The following is an 18,157-nucleotide window of genomic DNA, read 5'->3' as shown; positions in this document are numbered from 1 at the left end:
AAAGTAAAGATACATTTCAAGTTGTCATGCTGCTATGTCTAAAAACCAGCTCAATCAAAAATACCATTTCTAAGTATTTTTAATAGCCAAGTTTTATTTCCAATGAAACCCTCAGTCCACTGCATGTGTTATTTCTTCTAATCCATTATTTCACAATATGGCAAGAAATCCTGCAAGCATACAGATTCACCCGCTCCTACTGGGATATGCAAACCAAGCAGTATGCAAAGCTTAAGATCTAAATCTAGTAAAGTGATCATGGAAGGGGTGCTTTAAGAAGATATTGAGAGCTATAGTCTGCCTTCAAAAATATGCAAATGATTCCCAGTAGAAGTTAATGAGAACAGCATGCATCTGCATTGAATGAAGGGTTTAGCACTTATACAAAAAGGATTTTCACTGTTTTATGCAACATTTAGCCACCTGCTCCTGATTTCAGATTAACCTTTAAGAAGGGGGCCTTCTGAGAATGTAACTTCCAAATGCAGGCAAACTTTGTATAAAACTTGTTATTTAGGATTCATGTGATCCTCAAACAGTATCCTATCCTGACACAGCTCAGACTCAGACCCATTTAGCTTTAATACACACACACACACACACACACACACACACACACACAGCAGGGGGAGGAAATTTTACACTTTGGTTTTTATTTTACTTTAAACATTTTCTCTTCTCTGTTGACATTTGAAGTTCAAGCACTCAGCAGAAGTTGAATTAAATACTGGATCCCTTTTGAAGGAGCACACTTTACTCTGGGTATAATCACACAGATATTCTGAGTTTAGGTAAAATAAGAGATTCCTAGTTCTGTATAAATAAGGGGGAGATTCATTGAGCCATGCTTGTTCTTGCTTCTCAGCCAGATGCTTCCTCTCCCGAGGTGAGGATGAAGAACATGGAAGTAGAAAATGTGATCAGCAACCCTAAGAATATCGGTCCAGCATCTGAGGGAAGGACAGCATATTTTAGGTCAGAAAGGACAGTCTAGGAAACTTGGAGATTACTCTGTCTGTCTACTCTTTCTCATGCAGACACATCTCCCTCCACGGCATCCCAACACTTCCATCATCCTCAGCAGAGCTCACAGTGGCTAACAACAATTATATTAAAACTGTTAAAGAAGTATAACAGTAAAAAAACAAAAAACCAACGCTCGCTAATAACAGACTAAAAGGATAAGACAATAAAAGCAGCAGCTTTATAAGCTGTTTCACTACTGTAGCTTCCAACAAATTAAAATAAATTACCAAAGCCTTCCTAAAGAGGAAGGTTTTAACAACATGCTAGAATGCTATTAAGGACAGGGCAAGAGAAGCTGCTTTTGAGAGGATGTTCTAGAGGTTTAGTGCAGGGACATAGATGGCCTGTTGTTGTTTAGTCGTTTAGTCGTGTCCGACTCTTCGTGACCCCATGGACCAGAGCACGCCAGGCACTCCTGTCCTCCACTGCCTCCCGCAGTTTGGTCAGACTCATGTTTGTAGCTTTGAGTTGGGCCCAACTTAAGGATACACAGAAGGATCTGTACCGAAGACCTCAGTAGGTAGGCGGACCCATTTGGAAGGATCCTGGCCCTATTGCTGTCAGAGCAAAATGAAGAAAGATATAATAAAAGGCCATAAAACTGTTACTAACAGTAAGATAATATGTATATAGTACAATACCTAAGCACTAGACAGCAGGCTTGGGAGAACAGAAATACCTTAATAGGTATGTCCTAAATATTGCAATTGTGTGGATGTGATGAACATACCTGAGTGGCTGCCTCCCTGAAATAAGTTTGTTTTTCTAGTAAATGTTTAAAAGATCTCTGGAGACATGCTAACCTACCTATTGAAGAAGATATTCCTACAAATATATCAGACCCGAGGCATCTAGTTCCTGGAGAATAAGTGTTTTGCTAAGTGTTTCCCATTTCCCTGAGTGATGTCAAGTCCAAGGACTATGCTAGAGGATTTAGTTTCCTTTGGATGAGAGAGCACTGCAAGCTAATGGTGCTTTTGTAATATTTGAAGTATTTACAAATGAAGTAAATAATAGCAAAAAGCAAATCCCCCCGCCCCACCGACCCTCCATCAAGTTTGAAGATAGCGACAAAGTAGCCCCATTGTACTTGATTTTATATACTGCTTTGGTGGCAGAGTCCCTGAAATGGATTGCAATAAAAACATCATAGCATAAGAAAATACCGCTACCACCATGGCCACTTCTAATCCAGGTCCTCCTCATTCTCCAAATTCAAAGTGATGACTCCTATATATCAACATCCCACAACACCCCTGCAGAACACTAGTCTCAGACCCTTCTTGAAGGTTAGAATCATCATGGTCACATTCCCCCTATTTATCTTCTGATAGAGGTCCTCTGTAAGGGTGACTAAGACTATCTACTTAGTCATCTATATTGATGACAGTTTTACTAAATCCATATGGAAGTAGATCAAGAGAATCCATTTCAGCTTTGAACTGGTAAGGTGGTGCCCATTTAACCACTCTGGTAGGAAAGGCTGATTAGAGATTAGTTTGCAGTTACACAATGTATTCTCCCCCCCCACACACACACACACAAAACAGCAACCTTACAAACATGCTTTCTTTTCAGTATCAAGACCACTTCTTACCTTGGAAATGTATTTGAATTAGCAAAAGGCTAATTGTAGGGCATTCGGTCCAACTGTTTTGTCTACATCATAGGATGTCCACAACTGAATTTCATCCAGTTACAGGGGAAGACTCTGCAGACTTCTGTAGTCAATGTAGCAAGCAAGTACACAACCAAATTGTCAGCTTTAGCAGCAAAACTTTGTCATATGCTTTCAGGCAGCACTAGATGAGGTCAGCTTCCAGAAGACTGAACAGGAAAACTGGAAACTCGCTAAAGGATTTCCTTTTGTAATATCGGCGACAGGATGATTTTCCATGACACTGACATTTTCACTTAGAATAAAGATGAAAGAGGTCAGAAATGTATCTGGTGTGATATGTTTAAAAAGGAAAATAGGATTTTTGCTTAAGCTAATGTTTTAATTAGGTTTTCCTTTTCTGTTTAGTATAAAACAATGTTACTCACGCAGTTGTTAGCATCTGTCTGTCTCGGGAGACAACAGAGGAGTGCATCTTTGGGGCTGAAGTCAAACTGTTGAAGAGTTATAGTGCCCAATGTGGCTGTAGAGACCAGTATGGGAGAGATATATTTTGTTGCACCTGGGGGAGATGAAGGCTGTGCTGCTGCAGATGCACCATGGTGTTTCTTCTCTTTGCACTCCTTCCAGCAGCCATTCCACTTCTGGCCATGGCTGTGGATACATAACCTCACTGTCTCCAGGCACTGCAGTTGTCTGCAAGGGATTCCAACACACAGCAGGTTTATATTGCCAGCTGTTGAGCTGTACTGCCTCACACAGTACAGGTGAAGTTATTTTCATTTGGAATGTGATTATTTGCAATCCCATGCCACTGGGCTAAGTAATAATAATAATAAATTAAGACCAATGGAATGGGCTCTCTTCTTCTAGACATATTAACCATGCTTCATTCTCACATAAAAGGCCATCAGACACCACAATAACAATGACTTTTGTCTGGACAGTTTGTGTCTGGACTTGGTAGTGGGCTGGATGAAGATGAATTCTGAAAAGGTGATGGCACTGTAGGTGGGTGGTTTTTGGGTCTGGGGAATAGATGTTCATCCTGCTCTGGATAGGGTTGTACACTCTGTCCATGGAGCGTATAGTTTGGTAGTAGTCCATCCAGCATTGCCTCTTGATGTCTCGGTGGCTCCAATGGCTCAGATGCATTTTGGCAGCTACAACTGTTCCTGGACAGGGACAGCCTCCACTATCAGAGGTAGCATACCTCTGAAAAGCAGTAGCTGGGAATCACAGGTGGGCAGGTTGCTATTGCATTCATGTCCTACTTGCTGGCTTTCCATAGACATCTGGTTGGCCACTGTGAGAACAGGACTAAATGAACCAACAGGTTCTTCTTATGTTCTTATGTATGCGATGCATGCGCTGTACAGTTGAACTACAGAATGGTGGTGTATGTGTGCCAATAAAGATTGTAACAATTTAATTGCCTGTTGAACAGTTCAGTAGTAGCTGAATATTTTTGTGTCATGGGGCTGATGCTGTGACTTTCTTTTTCCTTCCATCCCAGGAATCAGGACCTTAATGAACTCGGGGAACTTGCTCCACATTGGGACAATATGCGGAAAAGTGTTATTTCACACTGTGATCAAATGTTAACTCTCTACCAAAACATGCTTGCAGAACTTGGGAAGTATACAGGTATGAGACTGTTCTCACTGAAGAGTTGAAGTAATGATCTGGTGCTTTCTACACAGCTGTGTGGCATGGGCGCCATTCAGTTGATATCCTTGCCACCCAACTCCTGAAGAGTTCAGGAATGGCCCTTGAGCATGTATGCTGCTCCCCTACTCATGCTGCTTTCACTTGCCCTCACAATGAGGAGATCTGAATGAGTGAACTGGAGAGTCCTTAATTATTTGAACGCCTTGAAAATAAAGTTCAAAAAAACCCACAGTCTCAGGCTGTGCGCACACCATACATTTAAACACATGACTTTCCCTGAAGAATCCTCGGAAGAAATATCCTGTATCACCAAACATATAACTAGATAATTTAATCGTGTGTGCATGCACATGCACAGGTACGCACACTACTTTGTATCAATCCCTTCTTAAAGGCAGTCAGAGCTGCATCTTTTGAATTCTCAGGTGGTTTCTGGTCTGGGGTTTCCAAGCCAGACTCAAATCAACCACTCCTTGTTGTTGGCATCTCCCTGTCTCAAGAGACCATGGAGTGCACCTCCCGCGGTGAAGTCAAACTGCTGTGTTTGCAGCACCGAAGTGACCTTCCGGGGTGCGCATCTGGCCAATGTGTATGGAGGTCCTGGGCTGCCCAAATGACATTACTCCCCCCCCAAGTCTGCTGATGTTGTCCAAAGGAAAGTGGAGCAATACGTGTAACACCAGCTTTGCTGCCAGAGTCGCTGGAAGGAGGCATACAAGGCGCCCCTTAGTAGTAAGGGAATATGTGAATGCCTGTGGTAGTGTGATACATAGGTTCTGCTTGGAAATACGTATCTTGAGTTAATAATATGTGAACAATCATTATGCCTGTTTTGTCCACATCCTCTGGCCTCTCTTTCTGGAGTGGTGTAACTAACTGCATAAGACTTCAGTTAACCATTCTTGGGCAAGGTGATTGACTGCTCCTAGGGGTCTGAACTTATGTGGAAATTGCCTGGTCTTATGCAGCCAAAACAGCAGCACAAGGACAAATGAATAAGGTGTTTGTTGGTGGGGTGAGGGACAAAAACGGGGGGCTGGGGCTGGAATGGAACCCTGAACACAGTGGCAGAGGAGGGGGGTGGTCCTCCCCAGGTGCCATCTCTGGGGGGGGGGTGACAAGAAGGCACCCCGTGGGTGGCTCACCCCACCGTCCCCAGGCATGGCGATGCGAGCAGCCACCATTGCGCCACTGCAGCCGCGAGCAGAGGATCCCCCCACTGTCCGTACAGTGCCGCTCCACGCGTGTGCAGCCAGACAGTTTGCCCTGCCCCTATGGGCAGTTTGCCCCACCCCTCAGCACCCCACACCGGGTGCTGGAGAGCCTTCCTTTGCCCCTGCCTGAACACAAGCATTCCTCACTGCAACATTCCTCTTTTTGTAAACCTATAAACACAATATAGTTCAAATGTGGCGTCAAACATGCTGTGTACTGATTTTTAGCCATTAAGAACATCCATCACTAAACACAGGGGGTGGGTGAGACACAAACATTAGTTCGTTCTGTGAATTAAAAGCTATTTTGTCAACTTCTTTTGAGGTGCATGCTGAGAGAGACAGTTAGCAAGCCGATATTTCCTTGATGCACAACAAGACATTAAAAGCAATTTTAAAATGCTGTCGATGTGGAAGTATTGTTCTGGCATTTTTAGAAAGACAGAGCATCACATGGGTACCTCAAATAATGATTCTTTTCGCTTTTTCTTCCCAGGCTCTTCTTTCAAATCAAGCTGCAGTAAAGGAGAAAAGACACTAGAATTTGTTCCAATCAATCTACATCTGCAGAGAATGTATGTGCACAGTCCTCGGCTAAAAGGTAAGCTATATTCTGTGCACAGTTTTCTGCTTAGTAATTTGGTGCAGGTTCTGTCCTGAAAACTGTTTTTCTTCCAGACTCCTATTAGCAGCAGTTCTTCCTTTGAAATGCTCAGAGCATTTTAAACATTGCTCCTTGATCAAAAAAGGTCAGTGTTTAATCAGATCTGCCTTCAAGTCAATCATAGTTGCAGGTTTGTGGGACAAATATATAAAGCAATGCCATTTGCAGATAATAGTTGGGGGAGGTTGTAGTTCAGTGCTTTATTCTTTTGAGCCAGAAGATTGTGCATAATTCACTGTGCTGTTTTTAGGTCTGTAGTCAGGCCTTTATCCCCTGCACTTCCCTCCACGAGTGCTCCAACTAGGACTGAGACTCATTTGGGACCCAAACAGTAACCAGACCTATTATTATTCCTATTACAGCTGTAACATGTCAGGGTAGAATTACTAGCCATTTCATCAGGCTGTCACCCTTCAGCCTGGTCCTGTTTCTCACATTTCAAAACAATTCTGATACATACATTTAGACCCTATTTCTAAAAAAATGAGTTCTTCTGGGTATCGCTGTTGTAAAACTGGAAATATATCCTAAAACAGTTAAACCTTTTTTCCAACGTCTAGGAGCATATGTTGTTGCTGTTGAAGCATTGCTGTCGCCCACTGTGCTTATTATATTAAAACAGTTGCATAGAATGGGAGAGTGTTTCTTTGCACACATAAATGAAACGAATGAAAAACAAAACAAATGCAACTCCATTTGTTTCTTAATTTGTTTCTATGAGGAACAAATGAAAATGTAAGGTAAACATGAAAAACCTTTCATTTCTTCCATGTGTTTCTCACTGGAGGGATTTCTAAAATTGATAGGAGATATTGTGTTGCTTTGCTTTTGGAAACATCCCTACTTCAAGGGCTGGTGGCCCCTCCTCTCTCATGCTCAGCCTGCTTCCATGGCCAGCCACTGAAGGTCAGCTCCACACACAGCCGCCTCCACCCCCACAATATCTGTGATGCCCAGTCCCCTCCCCAAAGCTATTGGGGAGACCTATAACAGCTCAGACCTCATGAGCTGGGTGGGATTACAGGGAACATGCTTGCTTGTTTACCACCACCTCGTGGAAACAAGGCTTTGTAGAGGAAAAAATAAGGACTTTTATTATTTTCTCTTGATTCAGGCCTCACCCCAGTATGGCTCCCCTTTATCACATATACAGCCCAACAAGACAACAACAAGAACCCACCAACAGCGTATGAATCAATCTGGCTTACCTGACCCAACAAGCTCCCCCCCCCCCAACTGCAAACAAATCTCACTGCAGCCAACCACAGACAACCAACCATACCCTGTTCCCCCAATACCTCTCACTACCAAGGAAATGTGATAAACGAATAGAAAGAAAACCTACCCAGCTGACGCTGACACAAAACCCCACACGTACACTATACAAAAGAATATAAGCCTCACCACCCCACCCCACCTCTTCCCTCTCCTCTTCCCCAACCTTATACTGTACTCAACACTAATGTCTCACAACAAATGTAACTGATTTGTAAGAAAGACTGTACAACCTGAAAAAAGAGACAAGGTGTGTACTTTTGTAAAACAATAAAATCTTTAATAAAAATAAATTTTAAAAAGAAGTTGTTAAATCAGTTCCAAATCAGTTAGTTGATTGGTGAGATCAGTTTTATATTGTTTGGAGAGCATATCCAGGAATACAATGACAAGATATATTCGAGGCATATCTTGTAACCTTACATTAATGTTCTGGAAGAGGCAGGATTGGCCCGTCTTGGAGGCAGACTGAAGCAGTTGCCTTGAGTGATGGAATCCTGCATGGTGGTGCCCTGGCGGTTGCCCCGCCCATCCTCGATGCCACGGCTGGGGTCCTGTGGGAGTGGCAGCTTCTGGCAAGATCTTGTGAAAGTTCTGTGAGATCTCACCAGAAGTCGTTGCCATAGCTGGTCAACGAGGCTTCAGCAGGGGACAGGGTGGGAGCAGGTGTCAAAATGGGACAGGCCATCTCGGAACAGTGCTTCAAAATACAGGACCTTACTATCATAAGCAGAGGCTCTTGCACAATCACATATATTTGTATGCAAATCTCAATATTTATCTGTTCCTGTTGCAGATGCTCTCTATGACGTCATCACAGTAGGAGCCCCTGCAGCACATTTTCAGGGATTTAAAAATGGTGGTCTTCAGAAACTACTAAATAAATTTGAGGCAGAAAGGCGAAAGTAAGTATATTGACCGTAACTTTATACATTATATGTTCCTTCCTATTTGACAACCTTGCTGCTTAAATGCTTTTGCATCACATTTAATGACAGTAGTAATTCTCAGGCTTAGATCTGCAGTACTATGAGTAATGCACAAAGTGGGCACATAGCCATATGTGTGCTTACAAAATTAGACCTCCATTATTCTCATTTTACAGATGGGTAACTGAATGGAGATGAGAGAGAGCAAGTTGCTCAGCGACATCTAGTTCCAGCATCTTAGCCACAGTACCAAAATGCAATTTTCTGTTGAGAGAATAGACAGTGAGGTTACAGAGATACATGTGCCTCTCCAACATATTTAATCTTTTTTAAAAAACGAAAAAGATTTAACTAGGTATATTGCTTTCAAAACCTTTCAGCTTTGTAGTACATAGGGCACTCTCTGCTAGGGCTGGCTTTACCATTAGGTAGAGTGAGCCAGCCCCCATAGGGGCAGGCAGCAGTGGTTAAGTGTTGAAGAACAGAGCTGTGTGTGCCAGAAAGCTGCCCTCAGATGTGGTCTTATTGCATATGTTGCATATTCACCTACCAGTCTGGTCAGCTTTGGTAAAGGGAATAGGAGGTTTGCCATCTTTATTTTTGATTTTTTGTTTTGCCTCAGGCAACAAAATCTAGTAGGCTAGCTCTAACTTTTGCCTATGCAATACTTTGTGTGCTTAACTTTTGATCATAGTGATTATGTTCAAATGGGAGTTCACCTAGGACAGAAATAGCCAGCTAGGTGCTCTTCAACAACTGCCATCAATCCTGACCATTGGCCATGTTTGCTAACAGGAGCTATAGTCGAAAATATCTGGAGGACACAATTTTGGGCTAGCCTGGATGATACTTTCATGGTGTGGGTGAAATTTTAAAAGATTTAGTTCAAAGTACCAACTTTTGCTGTCATGTTGACAGTTGTGGTTATTCATATAATAACTACTTTAGGACTAGTTGGGAACAGAAAATTCTAATTAAAATGAACAAACAAAACTGATAGAAATTAATAAAGGTGTGTCATTAATTCCAGACTGCAGTCTTCAAGAGAATCTTTGTTCATGGTAGCACATCATCGGTTTAATTAGCTGCTCTTTCCTAACGGCTATTACAATTGTTATAGCAACTGCAATTGGCTTCTGTAGCCAGCTAAATAACACTTGTTCTGCTCAGTCATGTATCCTAAATATCAGTGAAGTACCACTGATAATACTTCAGGTCGCCATTGCAGTACCTGAATATAAATTGTTTTCTAAATATAGATTCTAACAGTGAATTGATGATTATATTGTAACAAATGGTTGCTGATAACACTGAAATTAATTTGTTTTCAAACTTAATCTTGAGGGGTGGTGGAGGTGGTAAATTGCCAAATAGCATATTTGTATGTAGAACATGTAAAGTAGAACAATGCAAAAGATTTCTCAGACCAGTTTCTGGTGATGGCCTATGGAGGCATTAGAATTTATTTAAGCAAACCATGAAGTTTTAAAGCTTACAGTCTCTTCGATTTGCTTAATGGAAGATACCATCACCTGTCTCTACAGCTTTGCCTTCTTCTTATCCTTTTGATCTCATCCCTTTGGTGAAATGATGGGAGAAAAACAATGTCCTGACTTCTAATTTTACTTTTCAATTCTACATTACTTTCTTCTTGTCAGGTGCTTTTAAAGAGGCTAATGTTGGCCACTTAAGGCTATTAATGGCTGCTAGTCCTGATAAAGGTAAAGGTAAAGGTACCCCTGCCCGTACGGGCCAGTCTTGACAGACTCTAGGGTTGTGCGCTCATCTCACTCTATAGGCCGGGAGCCTATACCTCTGTGAAATCTTTGGTTACTTTAGGTTATTATGATCATGTCGCTCAACACACAGTCCTGTCACACTTTGCATCGGTTTTAAAACGATAGTTCTTTCAAAGCTCTCCACTTCTTCGTGCCCAATTGTGGCTCGATTTGTATGTTGCTGTGAAAGCCACTAATAAAACTTCCTTACACTGCAGATGTTCAATACAATTTTTAATAGTGCTCTCTTATGTCTCAACTCCAAATGGCCAGAATGGTTGTGAACTTCCCAAGCGACTCAGGTAGCTGCTTAGATCCCACTCTGCTGTTAGTGGACTTAATCTGCCACCAGCTGGCTTGCTTCTCGTTGTGTCTCTTCCCCCATCCCACCCCAACATCATAACTTCCTAGCAACCTAAATATTTGCATTCCGCTCCCCTGTTTGGCCATACGCCAGCTGAGAAATTGCTTGGGATTTTTCATGTTAGAAACCTGACTGACACGTACAGTGGAAGGTCCTATTCTTTGCAACCCCCGCAGGAGTTTGCTGAGCTGGCCATTATCACTTTACTGCTTTGCCAGCCTTATCTTGATGACTGCTAAACCATGCTCCTGAATGTCAGTCACAGGGTTTGCAATGGTGCACACGGTTTGTTGGGGGAAGGAGTCAAGGAAAGGGTTAATGCATAATACAGCATGTGAGGTATATGCCTTCATATTCTAGAAGGGACGATCTTTTCTGTACAAAGCTTATTTAATTTCCTGAATTGCGTAGCACCAGTAATTATTGTAAGACACTTTACCGCAATTCCAGATGGTAACAATTTTAAATCATTTGCAAGAATTACTCACATAACAGCAGGAATGGAATTATAGTATGTTATCATTAAACACCAGGCGTTTAACTTCCTTCGGTTCTTAATATATTTAGAAAATTTGTTAGGGGAAGGTTACTCAGTAACACTATAACACTTATTCAGATTCTGTTACAAGTTACGCAGCTCTGTGCTTTGAGTGTTATAATGTAGCACTAACTTACAACCCAGCATTAAATTAAAAGTAATCTAGTAACAAGCAATATGATTATTTGAAATAATATGCTTACATCAGAATAATGGCAGTATTCATATGTTAACAATCCAAAAGCGAAAGGGGTAGCCTACTTTAAAAGCATAATTATAGACTCTGTGAATATATAGGGGGGGGACGGACAAATTTTAAACAATATAAGTTAAGATTTTATTCAGGAACTATGGCATCATTTTCCTGCTGTCGTGTACATTTTTTTCTCATTTGTAACTACAGTACATTCAACTATCATGTTGGAACCCATTTAAGTGAAAGCTTTGTCTATTAGTTTTACTCAAAGCCTCATTATACATTTATTCAGTGCTGTTGTTTAAGAACATTAGCTTTGACATTGTCTCTATCTAAGGGTGATAACAGAAATGACTTTTACAATGATTTCACAAGTCCTACATCAGTGTGTGTGAGAGAATGTGGTGCAGAAAGAATATACAGAGGTGGTTGGTTTTTTCTATTAAAAAATCACAACAGTGACCACATTCACATGTGACACTAAGCCGAAACAAGGCTTAGGGCAAATGTACTGACTCCCAGGGAAAGATCCCAGCTGCTTTGCTCTTTCTCAGTCCTTTTACTTCAGCATGGCATGGCAGCTAAGGTAAGGTTTGGCTTAGCATTTTGCCTGAACCTAGAATCGTGGTTTAATGCTCTCCTCCTTAAACACAATCCAAAGCTAAGGTTTGGTCTCGATTACAGTTGATTGTTCGTCTGGAGGAAGCTAAACCAAGAGCCCTGGTTTAGATGATATGCTAAGCTAAGCTAAACCTTGGCTTTGCTGCTGCCCCATAGTAAGTTAAAATGACTGGGGAGGAGCAAAGCACCAGGTGTGAGCTCCTCTCCAGAAGTCAGCAAATTTGTGTGCTTTTGGTAAACCCTAGTTTGGCATAAAGTAACAAATTAACATCTATTTAAAGTCTCTGTTAATATTCTGAAGACCTTATCTGATTGCCGGCTGTGTCAATCTGTGGGCTGTAGGACTCTGAAACATGTGCCATCAAACCAGTGCAAGAAATTGTGCTGGTGTGGGGTGTGTCAGGGTGTATTCGTTCTGCTATGGAGGCTTGGAAAATATGAATTCTTAACTAAGATCTTCTAGAAGCAACAACTTTTCATCAAAGTTAGACAACATTTTGTACTTGGATATGCAGTGCAGTAGTGATTAGCAATAGTTACAACCAGGGTTGTGAATGGGGGTGTTAACATCTGAGGTGCCAGGGAAATTCCACGGCACACATAATTGAGGGTTACCACCTGATACAATAGCACACATAAAGGTAAAGGACCCCTGACAGTTAAGTTCAGTCACAAACAAATTTGCAAGGACCAGCACTTCTGGTAATCACTGGTGGCAATCTTATTAATGTATGGCGTAAGCAATTATAGCTCCGCAGATTTACCCATCTGGAAACATCTATGTGATTAATGAAGAAAAATTGCTACCAGTCCTTTCCTGTTAATATTATTGCCAGGTTCAGATTTAGAGGCAAGTGACCCATGTGACTTCCTGGAGTGCCAGACTCAGAGTGTCTGAGTGGTGAACACAGTTTTTCAAAGCTCAGGGTCATGAAAGTATATTTTAATAAACAATGGCTTATAAGAAACGGACATAATTTGCTGTTTTATTGTTTAAAAATGTCATTGGCCAGAGATAATCCTGAAGATCACAAGGTCCTTAAACTGGTTGTTATTTTAGGTGCAAAATTAAAACTGGAAACTGGGCTTTTTGTGGCTTGTAGTTCAGTACAAAGCTCTTGCTTCTCACTTTTCAACATACCATTTAACACCATGCTTCTTCACATATCTGTTCCTTGTTTTCCCATAAACTTGACATTCCAGTGCTGTGCAATTTAGCAAATGATGGGCAATGCAAAACTATTTTGTTCTGAATAACTTGGTGCACAAAGTGACCAATGGAAGTATTTCTCCTTTAATCAAGATGTTTGGGACTCGGTGGGTACTTACTGGGTTGTATCCAGAGATGCTCTTCTGCAAGAGGACACTCTTTTCCCAGCATAGCACAATATCATTGCTTGAGGGGAAAAGAACTTAAACCCCACTGTATGCATCTCCTAAAACAAGCCACTCACTGTGTGTCTCAAGATATGTGCTTGAGCTATGCATCTTCTATTAGCTCTGTTTGCAGAAGAGCAGCACTTCTGGATCAAACCTATTTCTTCTCCCCAGCAAACTGAGACAGAGTAATAGACTCAGTAAGGTATTTGCCTGAATTTTAGCCGTGTGATCTTCCTGATTAGTCATGTCGTCTTTTTGATTGCTCTTAGTCTCTTTCCAGTGGCATGCCTTAGCATCTCCTAGCAAAAATAAGCCTAAATTCCCCACATCTGACATCATCTCCTCCTCCTGCTTCCGCTCCTTGTATTATATCCCCTGTACTGAATTTTAGTTCATAGCCTCCTCAAGGCAGAGGCCTGTCCTTTTATTGCTACTCAGCAACAATAATAGCAAAAATAACAACATTTCATAGACCCAACAGTGATGAGGATAAAAGCATACTGTGGTTGATTAATAATAATTAACTTTAGGATACTTATCAAAAATATAAAAAATGTAATTGCACAAATGGGGGGAGGTAGTGAGAATTTTTTTTACTTAGGCTCATTATGGATTGCCAAGTGTGTCACTGGAGATTATATATGCTTTTATTTTCTTTAGAATTTTAGGAATGGGAACCTGTCTGCTTTCTTTCCTTTTTGTTTTTTTTTTTTTTTTTATGGTACAGCGGTTCATTCAAAGAGCTTCAGGGAATAATTAGTTTCAGCAGCAGTGCCTGAAGCGTTCATTAAAGAAAAGGTTACCATCTCTTACTATGCCAGCAAAGTCTGTTTCCTAGCCTTTAGCCTGTTGGATTTCCAAATAGTGCCCATAAAGGTGTTGTAGTCAACTTTAGAACACCTTTCCATAATAATTGTAGAATTCTGAGAGTCTTCACACGCTGATGATGAGTATCCACTTGGCCTTTAAAAGTTAAAAAGAAAAAGGGTTTTGACTTTCAGGTGTGTGTGTTTTTTAAAAATATTATCTTTATTTCATTCTGCAGTACTGGGTACCAATGTATTTACTATTCACCTGAAAACACAGCCAAGGCAAAAGAAGTTCTTAGTAGCATCAATCATCTGCAGCCTCTCATATCAAGCCATGCAGACCTGCTGCTTAATTCTGCAAGGCAGCATTTGCCAGACAGCTTGAAGAATTCCTTAAAGATGCTTTCAGAAACGGTAAGATTCAAATATGGTCCCTGCAGTGACAACTAGACAGAACTCGCCAAATTCGTAGCTACTATCTCTCTCTGCATCCCTAACACGAGGAAATGTTAGGTTATTTTTGGTGGTTACAAGCTTCAGGCTACTGCCATAGGAAAATCGTGCTCTTTTTGGTTTTAACCCCATTCTGAATTGTTGTTGTTGTTTTTAAAAATGTGATTTCTATACACAGGGAATAAAAGTAGGTATCATTGTTTGAACTAGGAAGGTCTGTCTAAATTTTGTTTATTCATTTCTTTTGTTAAAATGGATATCCTACTTTTCATCATAAAATGTTTGTAGGAAGCTCCACAAAAGTAATTTTTTCCTATTTTTATCTATTTTATACCAGCCGTGCACAACCTTTGGCCCTTGGCCTAATTTCATGTATGTGGCAAGGAGAGGAGTTGGGGGGGGAGAGAGAGAGAGAGAGAGAGAGAGAGAGAGAGAGAGAAAGAAAGAAAGAAAGAAAGAAAGAAAGAAAGAAAGAAAGAAAGAAAGAAAGAAAAGAGGTGAAGTGAGAAAGAACAGGGTAGGTGGGATTATGCCATGCAGCCCATCCACCTTTTTACACGTTCTCTGTGAAAACTGCAGCTAACAAAAACTATTACATTATAAAACTCCTCCTCCTGGGTTGGAGAGTCTCTGCTCACAACTTGCAAGGATTCCTGGTTTTCAAAGTACATCCCAAATCTGTTTTGTTTTTAAACAATATAGATAACTTATTCACAGGTTTTCCTGCTACAGCAATGAAAAATGGCACTTGCTGTCACTCAGATTTACCCTATTTTTGGCCAACATTTTAGGGGGAGTACATCTTTGGTGTACTCTTTTACCTTGGTGCCTTTAATGGAATTCAATGGGGGTTTTTAAAATAATAATGTGATGTTCTTCTAAATCGAGATTTATGTCACATTTGTACTGCAATAATTAAATCAGATGTTTCTATTACACACTATGGATATGTCTACAAGGAGAAAGGATGAGTGCTAGCAGTTGATTGAATTGATACAAGAAAAATAAATGAGATTTAATAGGAAGGAAGGTGGGTGTCCTAGTTTAAAGATTTTTGTGTGTAATTCTGCTGAGGTGAATGTGAAATTTAGAGAGTTGTTCGGGATAGGCACCTTTTAATTGAACAAAGGCTTGCCTAGGGGTGAAGCATTACATTATTCATTTGATAATTATGTGATCTCTTGAACTGTAAACTTGCCATCATTGGACCATTGCTTCTTATCATGCTTTGAAATTAGCTAATAATGGAATCACAGCAGGCAACAAGATTGTCACAAGTTGTCTAATGGCTCTCCTGTGCTGGTTGTTGCTTAACCAGGGGTTCTCTAAATTTTTGAATTCTGGGTCACATCTGCTTCTGCAGTTACTGTGCCTTATACATACACAGATACACAGATACACACAAACAACAACAACAACAACAACTTTGCACTAATTGATTTCCCCTCACACAGTTGTGTGCAGACTAGTGCCAAGTTTCTCAGGACCGTGTGTCCCTTTGCAAATTGGGGTGCTATTTTCTGCAGCTCCCTTAGGGGCATTACAAATATTGAGAGAATTTGTGTCTCTTAAGGTGCCACAAAACTTCATTGTTTTCAAAAGCTTAGCATACCCTTGCACTAAGAGAAGTTGATATAAATAGATAACAAAATATATTTCCTTACCTAGTCTTTGGCGCCATTATGGCAACTACAGGCTATACTGTAAATTAGATGTACGTTGCCTGCTTATTACTGACTGCACACTCATTTTAATTCTAGACAGAGTTATTTGTACATGCATTTAAGGATCAGCTGATCAGAAGTGCCCTTTTAGCTCTATACACAGCCCGTCCAGGTTGTGTCCTAAAAAAACCAACTGTGCCAAGGAACAGTGCTGAAGAGAGTGGGGATCAGTCAAATCAGGAGCATCCATCCCAAATCAAGAGACAAGATTCTATACCTCACCATTCGGAATATGACGAGGAAGAGTGGGTAAGTAGCCTCAAAGTTATGTTCTTGGATAAGTCCATTCAATTACAAATTGTCAGTTATGGGTACCATTGCATGCACTTTGGGCTTTATTATTATTATTATTATTATTATTATTATTATTATTATTAATTCCACAGGAGCATCCATCTTAGTCAGCTGCAGGAACTGCAACAGATTCCTGTGACACCTTAAGCACACTTTGTTACATGCAAGAAGCGACTTCATGAATGTGGCAAAGTGTGGCACAATAAGGCAAGCAACAAAGGGAGTGACACAGAGGCCACAGCCAGTATCGCTGCCTCAGAATATTCAGAGGATTAAAATCTGGCAACTGCATTCCCAAATTTCACTGAAGAATCACTGTCATTGCACGGAACAAAGTGTAGGAGCCAAAGTGTTGATTTACTGGATGCGTGGAGGGAAGCAGTTCTAGGGATGAATCAATGACCTGAACAAACTCCCATTTTGAGTTTACAAAAACTTACATGACTTGTTACCTGGAGGCAATTTGTTTGTTCATCACAAGCAATCAGAGATGTGGCTATTTAAAGTCTGGCTTAGCTTCTCTCTCTCCTACTGTACCTTACAAGGGAAAAGGTAAACTGGGTCACAGCTTGCAATTTGTTGAGCCAGAGGGGGAAAAGTAGGGTCTGTCAGTTATTAAGAACATAATAACTGCCTCCCCAGATCAGACCGAAGATCCTATCTGCACCAGCAGTTTCCCACCTACAGTGGCTATACAGGAGTCCGTTGATATCCCAGAAGCTATATCAATAAGCTATATAGATATATATAACTTTTTGAAGGCATAATCATGCATTCCAACTGAAAATTTATATGCGGTGCCCAAGCACATGGTGAAAACAGTAAATATATACAACTCTACAAAATTAAAATGCCAGAAGCAGCAGTTTAAATGCTTTTTAATATACTACGCAGATACCTCCCTGCGGGACACATTCCCCCTGCCCATCACTTTCAAAGGAAGAAAAGAAAGAGGGGGAGCTGCCCAGGACAGAGAGAGCTGGCAGATTAATGATGTGCTTCGTACCACCTTGCAAACTGTGGGGCAGCTTTTCTCACAAGTTTGCATGAAAAAACGGCATTTTAAGAGTTCATGCTGGAAGCTTCTGTTTGTGCAACGCTGTTAGTTACAAATACTGTCAGGCGGTTAAGATCAATGCCGATTAGGCTGCTGAGTAAAATGCAATTGGCCATGGTATTCCTAGGCAGCACCAAAGCAATGCTAACTCCGTAAAGAAAAATATTTCACTTGATGGTTACAGATCGTCTCTGAATAGTTGTTCCCTTTTTCTCTCACCAGCTGTTTCTATCATTCCAAAGCCTCCCTTCAGGGAGGATAAAAAGTCACTCCATACATAATGCAAGAGTTAGGTGGGCAGAGTGCCATTTAGAAGCCAGTGTTGTATATTTCTAGCTAGTTAGCATGCCTGGTTAGAAAGTACTTTATGAACAGCAGTGGACAAATATGAAAAGACAACAGAGTTATAAGTCCAGGCTTTACTTACGCAAATTTTTGAAAAGAGAAATTTCAGAATGCATGTGGGAAGATAATACAGTTGATTTGCCAAAACAGATCTTCTAGGAACCTGTGTGGTGTAGTGGTTAACGTGTTGAATTAAGACCT

The 18,157-nt window shown here is 40.9% G+C and overlaps 1 protein-coding gene across 5 annotated transcripts in view; it reads left to right on the top strand.

Moving 5' to 3' along the window:
* Positions 1 to 18,157, top strand: part of INPP4B (inositol polyphosphate-4-phosphatase type II B) — a 257,958-nt gene that overhangs the window by 178,096 nt on the left and 61,705 nt on the right. For all 5 annotated transcript variants that reach the window (XM_077934060.1, XM_077934057.1, XM_077934058.1 and 2 more), the window contains 5 exons: positions 4,161 to 4,291; positions 6,026 to 6,130; positions 8,265 to 8,373; positions 14,320 to 14,497; positions 16,297 to 16,509. In XM_077934060.1, coding sequence (XP_077790186.1) covers positions 4,161 to 4,291; positions 6,026 to 6,130; positions 8,265 to 8,373; positions 14,320 to 14,497; positions 16,297 to 16,509 — 736 coding nt within the window. The remainder of the gene's footprint in view (positions 1 to 4,160; positions 4,292 to 6,025; positions 6,131 to 8,264; positions 8,374 to 14,319; positions 14,498 to 16,296; positions 16,510 to 18,157) is intronic.

The sequence above is a fragment of the Podarcis muralis genome, chromosome 9, assembly GCF_964188315.1.
Source record: "Podarcis muralis chromosome 9, rPodMur119.hap1.1, whole genome shotgun sequence".
Taxonomy (NCBI): domain Eukaryota; kingdom Metazoa; phylum Chordata; class Lepidosauria; order Squamata; family Lacertidae; genus Podarcis; species Podarcis muralis.
The sequence above is the reverse complement of the archived record's forward strand: the minus strand, read 5'-3'. Positions and strand labels throughout refer to the sequence as shown.